The sequence below is a fragment of the Globicephala melas genome, chromosome 19, assembly GCF_963455315.2.
Source record: "Globicephala melas chromosome 19, mGloMel1.2, whole genome shotgun sequence".
Classification (NCBI taxonomy): Eukaryota; Metazoa; Chordata; class Mammalia; order Artiodactyla; family Delphinidae; genus Globicephala; species Globicephala melas.
The window spans coordinates 14,795,504-14,814,114 of NC_083332.1; the positions used below are offsets into that span (position 1 = coordinate 14,795,504).

The window sequence follows — 18,611 nt, forward strand, 5'->3', positions numbered from 1 at the left end:
TGTAGTGGAACTTCCGTTGGGAGGCGGGCGCGGAGGGTTGGTTCGGCATTACCGGCACCTGGCCCGGGCCATCGTGCGTGTCACCTTCACCCAGCCTCCAAGAAACTGCGCGCTAGATGCGCACTCGGGCGTTTCCGGCAGGTGACGCTACCGCGTCCCCGGAGCGGGACTTGAAGGAGGGCCTCAAGCAATCTGGGCTGAACCAGCGCGCGCCGCTGACGGGGCGGAGCCTTTAAGGAGGCCCCGAGGATCTTGAGTAGTGGCAGTGCAGAGTGCTCGGGGTGGGAGTACGCTCCTGGAGCGTGGCTGGAGTTGTTAGAACAAGAAACTGGTGGAGAGTTAGTGTGTGTGTGACTATGATGGTCTGTGAGGTTGTGATCCTGTGTGTATGTGATTGTGATGATGCGACAGTGATGGGGGTGTGGTTGTGTTGAGTGTGGTGGAGTAATTGTGATGGGATATTTTTGTCATGGTGATGTTTGTAATTGTCTGTGATTTATGATAACGTGTGTGGTGTTGTCTCTGATTGTCAGGTAGATGTGCAGTGTGTGTGAGTGTGGAGGTGTTTGCAATTGTGATATGTGTAGTGGTTCTTGTCTTACCACATTTGACTTTTGTGTAGCCTTTGGCATAATTGGTAACCGCTTGAAAAAATTTTCTGTATTTGGTTTCACGTGGTCTTTCCTCCCCACTGGCTACTCTATCTTAGTCCCCTTTGCTGCCCTTTTTTACCCCCAGCCGTTCTTGGCCCGGTTCTGTTGCTCTCCAGTTTCCCTTGGTGATCTTTTCCAGTTTTATTATTTCATCTTCCTGTGTCTTCTTTTATTATATGTATTAGTTATTGTAATCATAATAATGCTGCCTAACAAACCACTCTTAAACTCAGTGGCATGAAACAGCAAACATTTATTCTCCTGTTCACAGGTTTGCAGGTTCTGTGTTCAGCTTATCTAGGCTGGGTTTGCCTGGGTGGCTGGACTGCAGAATCGATTGAAACCTGCTCCACGTGTGTTCTTTCTGCAGCTCAGGCTAAAAGGACAGTGGTTACCAGGACGTGTTCTTCTCCTGGTAGATCACCAGAGTGCAAGACTGATCATAAAAACACCCTTAAAAACCTCTGCTCCCAAGTATACTAATATTAGGTTAGCCAGAGCTATTCAGGTGCCTAAGTGTAACATTAATTACACGCAGTCAGAAGGCAAGGCAGAGTTAAATGGCAAAAAGTGTGAATATGTAATCCTCTTAGAAGGGGGTGAAACATTGGGACCAAGATTCCAGTCTACGACATTAAGAAACATGCCTCTTTATCCTGGTGAATGTCTTTTGGTCCATGTTCTCTTTTGTCTGATAATATTGCTTTTCGTGTTTTGTTATTGTATTTTCCAGGAATTTCATTTTACAACCCCTTCCCTTTATGTCTTTATACTTCAGGTCTGTCTCTTGTTAAGAGCATATTGCTGGACTTTTCCTCTTTTTATCCTGTTTGACTGTTATTTTAATAGGTGAGTTTAATTCATTTACATTTATTGTGATTGCTGATAAAAATTTGTTTTATGTTCTGTTATGCCTTCTTTTTTATTGTGCAGGTTTACCTTATTCCCATTTCTTTCTCCAATGCTTTGGTTTCTTATCCTTGAATTTTTAAATAATTAATTAATTAATTAATTTTTGGCTGTGTTGGGTCTTTGTTCCTGCGCGTGGGCTTTCTCTAGTTGTGGTGAGCAGGAGCTACTCTTCGTTGTGTGGTGCGCGGGCTTCTCATTGCAGTGGCTTCTCTTGTCTCAGAGAACGGGCTCTAGGGCATGCGGGCTTCAGTAGTTTTGGCTTGTGGGCTGTAGAGCGCAGGCTCAGTAGTTGTGGTGCATGGGCCTAGTTGCTCCGTGACGTGTGGGATCTTCCTGGACCAGGGCTCGAACCCGTGTCCCCTGCATTGTCAGGCGGATTCTTAACCACTGTGCCACCAGTGAAGCCCTCTTATCCTTGAATTTTTAACATGCATGTTTAACAAAACCCTAACTTAAGATTTTAGAACACTTGCCAACTCCAAACTACCCACCCATTTCTATGTTATTCTTATCTGATATTTTGCTTTCTTCTAATTTTAATTACCCCAAATTAGTGTTTATTCATTTGCTCAATATGTACAGCTGACCTTTGAACAACGTGGAGGTCTGATTCCCTCCTCACCCCTTGCAGTCAAAAATCTAAGTAGAACTTTACAGTTGGCCCTCTGTATCCTAGGTTCTGCAGCTGCAGATTCAACCAACCTCAAATCGTGTAGTAGTACTGTAGTATGTATTTACTGAAAAAGAAATCTGCCTGTAAGTGGACCCACGCTGTTCAAACCCATGTTGTTCAAGGGTACACTCTGTGTGTATTTTTTTAATTGTGGTAAAATAGAGATAACATCACATGACATAAAATTTGCTATCATAATATCTGTACCCCTATGTTCATTGCAACAATATTCACAATAGCCAAGATATGGAAACATCTATCCATTAACAGATGAGTGGGTAGAGAAAATGTGGCATATATGTACACTGGAATATTATTCAGCCTTAAGAAAGAAGGAAATCCTGCCATTTGTGACAACATGGATGAACCTTTAGGACATTATGCTAAATGAAATAAGCCAGTTACAGGACAAATACTACATGATTCTTTTACATGAGGTATTGAAAATAATCAGACTCAAAGAAGCAGAGAGTAGAATGGTGGTTGCCAGGGGCTGGGAGAGAGGGAAATGGGGAATTGTTTTCCAATGGGTACAAAGTTTCTGTTATGTAAGATGAATAAGTTCTAGAGCCCTGTACAACATAGTACCTATATTAACAAAGTGGTATTATGCACTTTAAAATACGTTGAGAGTAGATCTCGTGTTAGCTGTTCTTACTGGAAAAAAACCACAAAACACAAGGAAGTTTTTGGAGGTGATGTATATGTTTAGTACCTTGGTTATGGTACTGGTATTAACAGATGTATGCATATGTCCAAACTGATCAGGATATATACATTAGATTTGTGCAGTTTTTTGTGTATCAGATATACCTCAATAAAGGCAAAAAAATACACAAAAATTTTACCATCTTACCAACCATTTTTAAGTGTTCAGTTCAGTGGCATTACATCCATCATGGCTGTGCCACCATCACCATCTGTTTATCCATAGAACTCTTTTTACCTTGCAAAACAGAAACTGTACCCATTAAACAATAACTCCCCATTCCTTCAGTCCCCCAGCTCCAGACAACCACCATTCTACTTTCTGTCCCTATGAATTTGACTTTACCTCATTATGTACTCCGTGTACCAGATCTTACAGTATTTGTCCTTTTGTGACTGGTTTATTTAACGTAGCATAATGTCCTCAAGGTTCATCCATGTTAAAGCATGTGTCAGAATTTTCTTCCTTGTTAAGGCTGAATAATATTTCATTGATTGTATATACCACATTTTGTTTATCCATTTATCTGTCAATGGACAATTAGATTGTTTCTTTTGACTGTTGCAAATAATGCTGCTACAAACGTGTGTACAAATACCTGTTTGCTTTCAGTTCTTTTAGGTATATATCCACAAGTGGAATTTATGGATCATATAGTAATTCTATTCTTAATTTTTTGACTGCCATACTGTTTTCCCTAGTGGGTATACCAGTTTATCAACATATTTTTTGGGCACCTACTATCAGTGGCAAAAAGACAAAAATAAATCCCTGTTTTCATGTATTTTACATGAGGGGGTGGAAAGACAATATGCATGATAAATTATATAATTTATTAGTGATAATTGCCATTCAAAAAAAAATAGAAACTGTGTGAGGGACAGTAGGAGTATATCCCAAGCATAACACTTCTCAAAATTTATTATAATTGAATGTTTTCTGTTTTATTATTTCTTTTCTGTCATTCAGAGTAAGGATTAGTCTACTCTCTTGTGTATCATTTTTTTCACCATAGATGATAAATTAATGTCATGTGACAGTGTCACTGTGACATGAGTATAATTCTCATTTCAAATGATGAGTATGGGAGCTCTGGGTTACAACTCTCGTTTATCTCAGTTGTCAAGATAGATAGGAAATGGAATAGCTGGACTTTTAATGCACCTCTCTTTCACACTAGATCTGGGGTTGATGAAAATCTGAATGTTTTTTGACTCAGCTTTATATCTGTTACTGCATCAGGCCTACATCTTTATGCTCACAAAAGATATTTGAGGAGCAGATATTATGTGAACATCACTATTGTATTCACTTTGTTTCTAGACTCTTGGTGTTTCTATTGGTTCAACCTGAGTTGCTGAGTCTTTGAGTTTTCTTCCAGACTCCTGCTGTCTCAGCATCTCTGGTCAGTGACTCCAGGGACTGTGAATTACAAGCAAGGAAGCTAATTGTTTGGGACTGTATTAATTATCTATTACTGTGTAATAAGGTACCTCAAAATTTAGTGGCTTAAACAACAATAAACATATTAAACAACAATAAACATTTATTATCTCAGTTTTTGGGGAGTGGAGAGTGACTTAGCTGGGTATTCTGGCTCAGATATTTCATGAAGTTTCAGTCAATTGCTGGCAGGGCTGCAGTCATCAGAAGGCTAATGGGGACAGGAGGATTTGCTTCCAAGATGGCTGGCAAATTGGTGTTGGCTGCTGGCACAAGCCTCTTCCTAAGGCTTGTTGAGTGTCTTCGTGGCATGGTGGCTGGCTTCCTTCAAAGTGCGTGATTCAAAAATGTGCAAGACAGAAACCATATCTTTTATGATCTAACCTTGGAAGTCACACTGTCATTTCTGCAAGATCCTATTGGTTATGCAGGTCAACTCTATTCAGTGTGGGAGGGGTGTATGAAAGACATGAATACCAGAAGACAACGATCATTGGGGGCCACCTTGGAGGCTGGTTCCCATAGGGATCCAGTGAGAAGACATCAGGTAAATTGGATTTATATCATAAGCCCACAGGTCCTGGCTCCACAAAGATAAGACAGATCTGTGATGTGAGGATAAAGAACAGTGAAGAGCAGGTATCTATCATGGAAGGAGACCTCCTGATCTGAGACCTTCCCTCGAAACTGGGGAGTCCTGAGATAGAGTGGACCCTGGAATTGCTAGACGTGCACCCTATCTTAACCCCTCTGTTTAGAGTGGGAAAGGCCTGAATGACATCTCAACCTTCAGAGATCAGCAGTAGCTGTGTGACAATGGAGCATTTGACCCAGATGATGGAAGGGACAGGTGAGGTGGCTCAGAGATGGGCAGAGTTTAGGAGAGAGTCTGTAAAAAGAGTTAGGAAGTTCAGTACTCCTACCAAGAAAGTTCACAAGTTATTGACTGTGTTGACGTTTGTTTTTTATTTTATTCACTTGACAACTGTTTTTTAAAATAAATTCTTAATATAATTCCTATTTTTCTTATATGCATTTAGATTTTTTAAAAAGTGCTGTTAAATATATAATTGTAAACAAAAGTTTCCTGTTCCATTCCTTCCCATACCCTGTTCCCACTACCCATAGGCAATTACTTGGAACATTTTTTTCTGGATATTCTGGTATTCATCTCTGCTTTCCTGAATAACATCCTCATACTGCTAATGTTTGATTTCAGTTTTAGATATTTCCTATTGACTTTTGACAGTAGAAATAAAGATTTATGTCTCTTTTCTATCTAACCCCTTCCTCATCACCCTCACCCCACCCTGACTCCCACACACTCTTCTCCTTGCCCTTCTTTCTAATATGGTGTTTTGTTCGAGGTTGAAGGTTGACCAAATGTCAGCATCTGTATGCATTTTCTTTTGAGCTAGTCAGTTTTCCCAGCAAGAAGTCCTAGATTATTTGAGGAGTATAAGCCAGGATTCCTGCTTTTGGGAGGCAAAGAAAGGAAAAAAGTTGAGGGGAACACTTCATCTTTCAATCTGACAGCTTTTACTTAATTCCCTTATTTTCTCTACATTGCTTCAACCCCACCTTGTATGTAGTTCCCTGTTTTTCAGCCCCACCCCAAACTCCTGCCTGTAAAAGTACCTAATACCTCCATTCCTGAGCCTTTCAAGTGTTCTGCCGTGGTTTCCCCACCCTCGCATAAGCTTCATCTTTCTCTAAGTTAGAAACCAGTCATTTGCTCTCTATCTTTCAGAATTTTGTTGACATCTCTTTCCCGCTAAAATCTTCTGTATTCTTTGTCCTTGTGAGATTGTTTCTTTCGTTTTGGTTGTGTTTCAGAGAGAGCAGAAATAAATGCAAGTATTCAGTCTTCCATTTTTAACCTGAAGGCCCTGAATTTTTTAGGGTAAAAAATAAGTCAATTAAGTTATTTTAAAATGTCTTTAGAATTATAACTGCATTTCATTCCATCATACGAATGTTCCACAATGCCTGTAACCTGTCTCTGATTAAAGTTTTTTCCAAATTCTTTACAGTGCTTCATAAATAATTTAATCCTTAAATCTTTGTGGTATTTATTATTATGTACTTAAAAAATCTCCTATTAGGAATAAAATAGCAGGAAACTAGGGAAATAGATTCATTGGGCACCCTAGACTTAGCCCTCCAGAAATTCCCATAGAACTCTATATGATTAAATTACAAGCCATCTATGTACATTTCAGTGTCTCTGTAGCCTGGTGGTGGTTAATATTTCTCAAAGCTCTGAGGATCATTATAGGTGATCTTACAGCTGATGCTGAAGATTTCTCTAGTCCTTTATCTGGGGCTCTGAAGTAAACAGATTTTTATTTCTCTTTCCTCAGCTTGGTGTTCTCCAGATTCTGCCCTTTTCAAGGAAGAAGAGGATATGACCAGTTCTCTTGTACGTTGCGTTTTTTTTAAAATTTATTTATTTTTGGCTGCGTTGGATCTTCGTTGCTGTGTGCAGGCTTTTTCTAGTTGCAGCGAGCAGGGGCTATTCTTCGTTGTGGTGCACGGGCTTCTCATTGCAGTGGCTTCTCTTGTTGCGTAGCACAGCCTCTAGGCATGCAGGCTTCAGTAGTTGCAGCACACAGGCTCAGTAGTTGTGGTGCACGGGCTTAGTTGCTCCACGGCATGTGGGATCCTCCCGGACCAGGGCTCCAACCCGTCTCCCCTGCATTGGCAGGCAGATTCTTAACCACTGTGCCACCATGGAAGTCCCTTCTTGTATGTTTTAAGCATTTATTTGTTTCCTGCATTATTTTACAATGCAGTTGCAGTGGGTTACCTTAACCTAACAGTAAGTTGGAAAAAACTAAATCAAAAATCAAGGTGAGGAAAAATACAGCTAGAAGGTCAGAACCTGGGGAAATTTGACATGTGGCTATGCAGAAACAGGTCCATACAGGATTATAAAACTTAAGTTCAAATTTGAGGGACTTCCGTGGCAGTCCAGTGGTTAAGACTTTGCCTACCAATGCAGGGGGTGAGGGTTCAATCCCTGGTCAGGGAGCTGAGATCCCACATTTCTCACGGCCAAAATACCAAAACATAAAACAGAAGTAATATTGTAACAAATTTACTAAAGACTTTAAAAATGGTCCACATAAAAAAAAAATCTTTAAAAAAAATTTTTTTGAATACAATCTGGAGAAGCAAAAGCAAACTGAGACATAAAGTTCATCCCATAACTTGCACTACTTATGAGGAAAAAGCTTATAATTCAGGACAGAAAAAAGCTTTTCATTGGCACTTAGGTCAAAAAGAAATCCAAAATAATTCCATAATTCTTATGATTTTAAGCTCAGTTTATTAAAAGTCCTTCTTGGCCATAGATTAAAAACTAGAATTATTGGGAAGAGTAAATCGAGTACTTCTTTCAAACGATCCTCCATATATATTTCTTTCAGTTGAGACTTTTTAAGTTGAGCTAAAATATATACTAAAATTCTGTGGCAGAATTTTTTATAGTTCTAGTATCTATAACTCTCCACGTCTTTTTTTATGGTCTCAAAATATACAGTATTCTTCATCTTCTTACAAAATGACTCACTTTCCTCTGCTGTTGATTCTTTTCATTTCCAGCACTGGAATCCCTCACACTCCTGTATTTTAAATATTTTCCACTACCTCTTTTTCCTCAGCTCATATCTTTTCCATCCTGAAACACACACACATTTCTATTGACCACATGATTGTGTGGCTTATCCAGTTATTTCTCCTTTTGGCAGAGTGGTTTTCTGGGCCTAGACAGACTTGGGTTCAAATCTTGGCTCAGTGAGAGTAAGTGCATGATTATGGGCAAGTTTCTTAATCTCTTTGTCCTTAGTTACATCATCTGTAAATGGGGATAATAATAGTACTTACCCCATAGGAATATTGGGAGGGTTAAATGCACATAGTAAGTGCTCCATAAATGATAAATATTGTTAATAATTATTAGCTATATAAATCTTTCTACCTGAAAAGGTCTTTGAATGTGTTTGCTGTATTCATTGACCTACTTTTTTAGTTTAACATATGAAACTGATAAGATAAAAGAGTAGATGCCTCATTTGTGTTCACAAAATTAATCCTTCTCTTCAATGAAACTACCATAAACACTGTAATAAGGCAAAACTGGGAACAGTTTTTGTAATACATATGCAGAAATATACTAACAATTCTTAAAAACCAACAATTAAGAAAATAGAAAATTGGGTGGAGAACATGAGCAAGCAGTTGGAAAAAATGGAAGTGGCAATAAATATTTTAAAATAAAAATGTCACAAAGAAACAGACTATTCAGATTTGTAGATACATTTTTTAGGTGTATTTTGAATTAGTGGGTAATGACCATCTTTTATGAGAGGATTCCAAATAATTAGTTCACATGTGAATTTTCCTTATAAAGTAAAAAGCTGGAGATAAGGAGTTGTGATCTACAAATAGGACACTCTGTTAGCTTTCAAAAACTTCATTCAGTTCCTTTCAGACACCAGAGCCAGACATCTTGGTCTGGACTATCAAACAGAAATGGACTGCCTATGTTTCTGGGCATTCATTCTAGAATATGGATGTAAATATATTACACGGCAGCTTTTATTTATATTTGAATAGGCTACACAGCAGCTAGAAAAATCTTCTACAGCAATAAGTATAATAGCTTTATTGAGTACCTATTATGTGCCAGGTATATTGTGCTATAAGCTTAACGTAGCTTATTTCATGTAATCGTTATCAGAAGTTTGTAAAGTAGATATTTTCATTTTTATAGAGAAAGGAAGTGAAGCACAGAGATTAAGAAACTTACATAAATTCATGCATCAAGTGTGCAGTAAAGCCAGGGTTCAAACCCATACAACCTGACTCTAGGACCACACTCTTATGATACTGTACAAATGGAAATCCACTCATGAGTGAAGAAATGCAAATTTTGCCAATTGACTGTTCATATTATTTGTCCATTTTATGCCGTTAGTCCTTTTTCTACTTGAAATTAAGGGATTTTAAGAATGCCTGCTTCAGCATTAGGATTTATGCAGATATCTTCTTCTAATTTGTCACTTATATGTTATCGTGTATCTTTTGTTGTATATAAACTTTAAATTTGGGTAGTTTCATCTAGCATATGATAAGTTTGTGCATACAGTAATAATTCAGTCAAAATTAATATGCAACATTAATTTTTATTGTTGTTGTTAAACTTGGGAAACATTTATTTTTACTTTCCCGTATCAGCAATCATGGATATAAGTGGTTAAATCTTGTATCTCCTCAGGAAGACATAGCACTGTTGAGTGACTATTACATCCCATGGAGAACTTCAGTCTTTGGTCACAGCATTAAGAGCTCCTGGTTTTGGTCCCATAAGCCCTCTTTGAAATGACATATGCAACATTAATGTTTAATAGTCTTCTTTCATGAGTTTCTAATGTTGGTATTTTATAAGATATCTTTCCAATTATTATGTTATAGTTTCTTTTCAAAGATTTGCTTTTCATATTTAGTTTTTGATCCAACTGGAATTCAATTTTGTAATTGGTCCAAGGTAGGAATTTGCTGATAATTATATCAGTAAAATTATTTTTGCATGTAGACAACCAGTGTTCCAATACCATTTGTTAAATAGATCTTTACTTTGTGATGCCACCTTTATAATATACATGCTTAATTGTTTCTAGGCTCTTTGTTCTGTTTCTTTAATCTGTTTGTCTACATCTATACCAGTACTATGCTCTGTGTGTGTGTGTGTGTGCGTGTGTGTGTGTATGTGTTTACATTGTCTTAAATACTTTAACTTTATAATAACCCTGTTTGCTTGGCAGGCATTTCCCCACTTTCCACTACATAAATGTTCTAGTTTTAAAAAATTTCCTCAGCTACTTTGGGACCTCTATGCTTTCATTTGAATTTTAGAATCAGTTTATCTAGCTCTAAGGAAAAAACACTGTTGGGATTTTAATTGGAATTGCAAAGAATTGTAGACTACAGACCTTCCTGACTTACATCCTGATAAAACCATCATAATTTGAAAATATCATAAATTGAAAATACATTTAATACACCTAACCTACCAAACATCATAGCTTAGTTTAGCCTACCTTAAATATGCTCAGAACACTTACATTAGCCTTCAGTCATCTAGCACAAAGCCTATTTGATAATGAAGTGTTGAATATCTCATGTGATTTATTGACTACTGTACTGAAAGCGAAAAACAGAACAGTTGAATGAATATAGAATGGTTGTAAGGGTGTATTGGTTGTTTACCTATGACATCACATGGCTGACTGGGAGCTATGGCTTGCTGCCACTGCCTGGCATCACCAGAGAGTATCATACCACATAAAGCTAGCCTGAGAAAAGATCAAAATTTAAAATTCAAGGTATCTATGTTTTCTGTGTGTATCACTTTTGCACCATTTTAAGTCGAAAATTCATAAGTCAAACTGCCTTAGGTTGGGGACTGTCTGTAATTGGAGAAGAATTGAGTGAAACATTTTTTTCTGTCTATCAGAAAGATGTTTCAATTTAAGGAAATCCATTAATATAATTTATCAAATTCAAAAAAATATATAATCAGGGCTTCCCTGGTGGCACAGTGGTTGAGAGTCTGCCTGCCGATGCAGGGGACATGGGTTCGTGCCCCGGTCCGGGAAGATCCCACATGTCGCGGAGCAGCTGGGCCCATGAGCCATGGCCGCTGAGCCTGCGTGTCCGGAGCCTGTGCTCCGCGACGGGAGAGGCCACAACAGTGAGAGGCCCGCATACCGCAAAAAAAAAAAAAAAAAAAGTGTATATATATATATATATATATATATATATATATATATATATATAATCAGCTTCACAAAGCTACTAATTTTTTTAAAATCAGAATTTGAGATTTTTTAAAGAGGATCTATTTATAAAATAGAAGTAAAAGGATACTTCCTTAACATGATATTTAAAAAATTATTCTACAAAAAAAAATAAATTATTCTACACACATACTAAGCTAAAGGCCAGAACCATGTTTCCTGCAGGAAATGATACATATTCCTACTAAAGTCAGGAACATAACCAGATTACTCATGGTACCACATTTATTTACTATAATTCTATATGCATATAGAAAAGAAAAAAAAGATAAACATTGGGAAGGTGCATACAAAATTATATCTAGGTGATACAATTATGTATGTGGGCAGTTGAAGAGGAAACAAGAGAATTCAATACAGTATGGACACAAAATTAATATACAGAAATCAACAACATTTCTATATACAAACCACCAACCAGTTCAAAAGTAAAATGGAAGGTGGGAATCCCTGGTGGTCCAGTGGTTAGGACTCGGTGCTTTCACTGCCATGGCCCAGGTTCAATCCCTGGTCGGGGAACTAAGATACTGCAAACCTCACGATGCAGCCAAAAAAAATTAAAATTAAAAAATAAATAAAATGGAAGAAAAATGTTAAGAGTAGAAACAAAATCCTAAAGGAAAAAAAAATTGTATCTGATGTATATGGGAGAAAGAAACCTTTAAAGCATTACTGAGACCTAAAAGAGGATTTGAATAAATTTTTAATACATACTTTTTTTGGAAAAGATCATCATTATTAAATCAATATAAATTCTCTTTAATCTTGAGATTTATTGGAATCTCACATATTCTAAATATTATTTTTAAGGCAAGTCTATTCAAGCTGACTGTAGAAGACATTTGAAAAATAAGTGTGTAAAATATCCAAGAAAAAATATGAAAAATGTGTGTTATGCTCTAAGTTTTAAAAAGAATATTCGTTTAATGTTTGTGTAACTTTAAGGAAAAAAATCTTTTACAAAAAGTTGCCAGTCAGAAAGAAAAAAGTTGCCAGTCAGCATATATACCATAGAACTGACGTGTAATTATCTTTATGCCTTCACTGTAAACTGTTATTTTTTAAAAAAAGACTTATCATATTAAGTATCTTAAAAATAAAGGAGAGGAAACTGCTGTGATACCAGCAGGACCTCTGGAAATGTTAAGACTTCCTTCCAGGGCCCAGGAGATACTCATCTTTTTCTTGGTTCTGTCTGACAGGAGGAGGAATAAAATTTAATGACAAGAAATGTGAATTTGTGTTTTTTAACAATCCTCTTTGTTCCTTGCTCCTAATATGGAATTCTTGACATATGTATGTAAAGAGAGTCAACATCTTAGGAAAATACACTATTTGTTCTAAAGCACTGATACATCATTTTATATAGTTAGAAATTAACCCATTTTTACTTTTGTTACTTGTTTTATAATTTTTGTCAGGAGTACAGTTTTTTTTTTGTATGAAATTTATGCTAATTTACTAGTTAGTGGGAAAGATGTTTTAATGCTAATTTACTAGCACTAGTAGAAAATATATTTTCTTTGTTGTTCTTCCTTATTTTTTTTAGTGGTTCATATTCCATAGGGGTTATCTATTCCTGAAACATTTATTGAAAGGTTATTGGGTGCCAACCTCAGTTCTGAGTGCTTCACAGTTTTTGGCCTCATTTAGTCCTCATAACAGCCCTTGGAGGAAAATGCCACTTTACAGATGAGGCTCAAATTTGGCTATTTGTCGAGTTTAGTTTAAAAAAACACTTTTTTGTTTTTGGCTGCGCCGCGAGGCTTGTGGGATCTTAGTTCCCAACCAGGGATTGAACCCGAGCCATGGCAGTGAAAGTGCCGAGTCCTAACCACTGGACTGGCAGGGAATTCCCACACGATTAAATTTTGAAGCCAGGATTTGAACTCATGATGTCAGACTCTACAGCCTGTTAACCAGTAAAAATATCTAAATCCACCTCCATTTTGAGAGCCTAATTCTTTGAAAAATTTTCAATCAGGTATCTCTTCAGCTTTTCTGCTGCTTTTATGAGACCTTTATTCTCATGCAGGTTGACTATGTGGGCTTTGGGCTCTGCTTTGGGCTGCAGATCACCTGGCCCTGACTCAGGCTGTGGCATGGGCTCACATCTCCTCCACGTGTGTTCATTCAGGTGAAAGAGCAGCAGCTTTCTGGGGCAGGCTCTTCACTTGCCAGATCACTGGAGTACATGAACCAAGTCAAGGGTGTGTTTAAAAACAAAATTCAACTGATTACATTTTGAAGATCTTATTGGCTTTATTCAATGATTCATCAGTCAGGGAACATCCAATCTAGCAGATACATAGGAACTCTGAGGAGCTGTACCAAGTCAAAGATTTTTATAGGCAGAAGGGAGTGGGAATAAGGAAGTTATAGTAGCAAAAAGTGGATTGGTTCTGGCCAGGTTACTTTCCTTTAGGGGATGATAGGGTCTATCAGGCAGATTACCTCACTAATGCTGATCAGGTGATTCCTGCTTGACTAGTTTAAGATTTTATTTCTAGGAGAGGCTGAAACTGTAGGTAAGTCTCAGTTTGGTGACATGAGGCTTAGCATAAGTGACTCCATTTTGGGCCTGTTGTCTTGTTTTTAACAGGTGTAAGTGCATTTCAGGCCTCTACTCACATCATGTTTACTGACATTCCTTTAGCTCTAACAAATGGCTCACTCAAGGCCCACACTGGGGGATGGGACATTAGCTAGAGACACAAATGAATATTTGTGGAATAATAATCAAGTTAATCAGTAATATTTTCTGATGGAACTATTTTTATTGGAATTTTTTTAAAACTTGAAATACACTGGAACAGTCTCACAACCTAAGAAAACTTTGTTGACATATAAGTCACATACCATAAAATTGACACATTTAAAGTATATAATGCAATGGTTTTTAGTATATTTATGAGTTGCCATTACCACAATCAATGTTAGAACATTTCATCACCCTAAAAAGGAACTCTGTACCCATGAGCTATCACTTCCCATTTCCCCCCAAGTCTCCTTTGTACTTTCTGTTTCTATGGATTTGCCTATTCTGGACATTCATATAAATGGAATCATATAGTATATGGTCCTTTGTGACTGTCTTCTTTCACTCAGCATAATGTTTTCAAGGCTCATCCATTTTGTAGCTTGTATCAGTACTTTGTTTCTTTTTATTTCCAAACAGTATTCTCTTGTATGAATATGACATATTTTTTAATAAATGTATTTATTTATTTCTATTTTATTTTTTTGGCTGTGTTGGGTCTTCGTTGTGGCAAGTGGGGCTACTCTTCGTTGCGGTGTGTGGGCTTCCCATTGCAGTGGTTTCTGTTGCCGAGCATGGGCTCTAGGCACGTGGGCTTCCGTAACTGTGGCGCAGGGGCTCAGTAGTTGTTGCTCACGGGCTCTAGAGCTCAGGCTCAGTAGTTGCGGTGCATGGCTTAGTTGCTCCACAGCATGTGAGATCTTCCTGGACCAGGGCTCAAACCCATGTCCCCTGCATTGGCAGGCAGATTCTTAACCACTGCACCACTAGGAAAGTCCTGAATATGACATTTTATTTATCTTTTTATCAGTTAATGGACATTTGAATTATTTCCACTTTTTGGCTATTATGAATAATGTAGCTAAGAACATTTGTGTACAAGTTTTTATGTGGACATATATTTTTAGTTCTCATTATATGTAGTGGAAATGTACAGTGGTAACTGTACATTTAACCTTTTAAGGAACTGCGCCACTGTTTTACACAACAGTTGTACAATCTTATGTTTCCACCAGCAGTGGATGAGAATTCTAGTCTCTCCACATCCTCATCACACTTATTATTATCTGTCCTTTTGATTATAGCCATCTAGTGGTTGTGAAGTGATATTTCATTGTGACTTTAATTTACGTGTACCTGGTAATTAGTGATGTTGAACATCTTTTCATGTGCTTATTGGCCATTTGTATATCTTCTTTGAAGAAATGTTTATTTAGATCCTTTGCCCTTTTTTTTTTTTTTTTTTTTCGCGGTACGCGGGCCTCTCACTATTGTGGCCTCTCCCGTTGCGGAGCACAGGCTCCGGATGCGTAGGCTCAGCGGCCATGGCTTACGGGCCTCAGCCACTCCACGGCATGTGGGATCTTCCCGGACCGGGGCACGAACCCGTGTCCCCTGCATCGGCAGGCGGACTCTCAACCACTGCGCCACCAGGGAAGCCCTTTGCCCATTTTTTAATTGATTTGTCTTTTTATTATTAAATTGTAAGAGATCTTCATATATATTCTAGATATGTTTCTTATCTGGTATATGATCTGTAAATATTTTCTCCCAGCCTGTGGGTTGTCTTTTCACTTTCTTGATGATGTCCTTGAAAGCACAAGATTTTTACATTTTTCTGATGTCCATTTTTATTTAATTTTCTTTTTTTGCTTGTGCTTTTGGTGTCATATATAAAAAAACCATTGCCTATCCACAGTTACAATTTACCCTTTTTTTCCATTATTTTTTCCTTTTCACATAGTCATAATATCTCAATTTTATTTCAACTCCAAGTTGTTTTTTTTCCATTTGTGTTATTAGGTTTTCTTTTATTCTGGTTCCTTGGCAATATATATAGCTTTTAGATTAGATCTTCATTCTCCATCCCTCATGCTTGTATCATCTCTCAACATTTTCATCTCTGGTGTGTGGGGCTGGGTCCTGGGCCCCCTGGTGGACAGGGTCATGTCAGGGGTGGCTGTAGGCTCAGAGAATCTTAAGGCAGCCTGCTTGCTGATGGATGGGTCTGTGTCCCTGCCTGGCTAATTGGTGGGCCTGAGGAGTCAGAGTACTTTTGCCTACAAACTGGTGGGCGGGGTGGAGCTGAGTCCTAAGGCTAATAAGCTAGAGAGAAGATTCCAAAATGGCACTTGCCAGCACCAGCATCCATGTGGTTGAACGAACTCTCCAAAGTGGCTGCTGCCAGTTTCTGTGTCCCCAGGGTGAGCTCAAGTTGCCTCCTCCCTCTCCAGAAGACTCTCCAAGGTCAGCAGTGAGGTCTGAACCAGGCTCCTTTCAAATTCCTGCTGCTCTCCTGAGTCCCAGAGCATGTGAGATTTTGTGTACGCCCTCTAAGAGTGGAGTCTCTATTTCCTACAATCCTCTGGGTCTCCTGAAAGTAAGCCCCACTGGCCTTCAAAGCCAAATGCTCTGGGGACTTGTCTTCCCCTGTGCAGGATCCTCAGGCTCTAGAGCCCGATGTGGGGCTCAGACCCCTTGCTCCCTGTGGAAAACCTCTGCAATTGTAATTATTCTCCCATTTGTGTGTTTCCCATCCAGGAGTATGGGTCTTGACTATACGTTGACTCTACCACTCCTACCCATCTTGTTGTGGTTCGTTCTCTTTATAGGTTCCAGTCTTTCTCATCAACAGTTGCTCCGTAAATAGTTGTAATTTTGGTGTGCCCATGAGAGGATGTGAGCTCAGGGTCTTCCTACTCCATCGTCTTGAGCAATATTTTATTTTTTCTGATGCTATTGTAAATGGGATTGTTTTCCTTGATTTCATTTTTGGATGTTCACTGCAAATGTCTAGTTATACAATTGGTTTTTTACTATTGATCTTATATTCTGCAACCTTGCTGAAGTTGTTTATTAGTTCTAATAAAATTTTAGTGGATTTCTTATGTTTTCTGAAAATCATGTCATCTGAAAATAGAGATATTTGTATTTTCTCCTTCCCAATCTGGATACCTTTTATTTTCTTGCCTAATTGCTCTGTTTAGAACCTTCACTGCAATGTTAATAGAAATGGTAAGAATATACATCCTTGTCTTGTTCCTGACCATAAGGGGAAAGCATCTAGTCTTTCACTTTTAGTATGATGTTAGCTGTGGGGTGTTTGTAGATGTCTTATAACACGTTGAGGAAGTTCCTCTTTTTTGCTAGTATGTTGAGTGTTTTTCCCATGAAAAGGTATTGAGTTTTGTCAAGTGCTTTTTCTGCATCTGTTGAGATGATCATATGGATTTGTTCTTTATTCTATCGGCATCGAGTATTACATTAGTTTATTTTCAGATGTTAAATCAGTATTGCATTCCTGGTATAAATCCCACTTGGTGATGGCACATAATCCTTTATATATTTGTTTGTTATTTTTTTTTTTTGCAGTATGCGGGCCTCTCACCGTTGTGGCCTCTCCCGTTGCGGAGCACAGGCTCTGGACGCACAGGTTCAGTGGCCATGGCTCATGGGCCCAGCCGCTCCGCGGCATGTGGGATCTTCCTGGACCAGGGCACGAACCCATGTCCCCTGCATTGGCAGGCGGACTCTCAACCACTGCGTTACCAGGGAAGCCCTGTTTGTTTTTAAAGAGCAATTTCAGGTTCATGGCAAAGTTGAGAGGAAGGTACAGGGATTCCCCATATACCCTTTGCCCCCACACATGCATAGCCTCCCCCATTATCAGCATCCCCCATCAGGGTGGTACATTGTTATAATTGATGGACCTATACTGACACATCATAATCACCCAAAGTCTAATAGTTTACATTGAGGCTCACTCTTGGTGTTGTATAATCTATGGATTTGGACAAATGTGTATACATGTGTCTGTCATTATAGTATCATACAGAGTGTTTTCACTGACCTAAAAATCCTCTCTGCTCTGTCTAGTCATTGCTCTCCTCTCCTCCAGCCCCTGGTATCCACTAATCTTTTTACTGTCTCTATAGTTTTGCCTTTTCCAGAATGTCATATAGTGGAATCATACTGTACAATAGTCTTTTCAAGTCAGCTTCTTTTTTTTTTTTCAAGTCAGCTTCTTTCACTTAGTTATATGCATTTAATATTCCTCCATGTGTTTTCCTGGCTTGATAGCACATTCCTTTTTAGCATTGAGTAATATTCCTTTATCTGGATGTACCACAATTTATTTATCCATTCACCTACTAAGGGACATCTTGATTGCTTCCAGGTGTTGGCAATTATGAATTAAAGCTGTTATAAACATCTGTGTTCTCTTTTTATATATTGTTAGATTAAATTTGTTAGTATTTTGTTGTGGATTTTTACCTCTGTATTAATAAGAGATAGTGGTCGGTAGTTTTCTTTTTCTTTTTTTTTTTTTTTTGTCTTTGGTATATCAGGGTAATACTGGCCTCATAGAAGGAGCATTCACTCCTCTTCTATTTTGGGAGATTTTGTGAAGTATTGGTATTAACTGTTCTTTGGTGTTTGGTAGAATTTACCAGTGAAGCCATCTAGCCCTGAGCTTTTTTTTGTGGGTAGTTTTTTGATTACTAATTGAATCTCTTTACTTGATACAGGTTTATTCAGATTTTCTTTTTTTCTGTCCTTGAGCAGTTTCATTACTTTGTGTCTTTCTAGGAATTTGTCC

The 18,611-nt window shown here is 38.1% G+C and overlaps 1 protein-coding gene and 1 non-coding gene across 6 annotated transcripts in view; one reads left to right on the plus strand and one right to left on the minus strand.

Annotated features, from left to right (window-relative positions):
* The first annotated feature begins 4 nt into the window (after positions 1-4).
* The window catches only part of ZNF568 (zinc finger protein 568), a 41,192-nt gene continuing 22,585 nt past the window's right edge, over positions 5-18,611 (plus strand). Inside the window, exons 1-3 of one of the 5 annotated variants that reach the window (XM_060288787.1) lie at positions 5-141; positions 1,432-1,502; positions 6,754-6,812. In XM_060288787.1, the coding sequence (XP_060144770.1) occupies positions 6,798-6,812 (15 nt within the window). In that variant the 5' untranslated portion in view covers positions 5-141; positions 1,432-1,502; positions 6,754-6,797. Of the gene's footprint in view, positions 1,503-4,984; positions 5,030-5,148; positions 5,241-6,753; positions 6,813-18,611 lie in introns of those variants that run through there. The other 4 variants (XM_060288788.1, XM_060288789.1, XM_070044157.1 and 1 more) reach the window with 4 other exon arrangements.
* LOC115862714 (small nucleolar RNA SNORA25) lies at positions 9,656-9,782 on the minus strand. Its single transcript, XR_004043198.1, has one exon. It is a non-coding gene; the product is annotated as a small nucleolar RNA SNORA25 (small nucleolar RNA).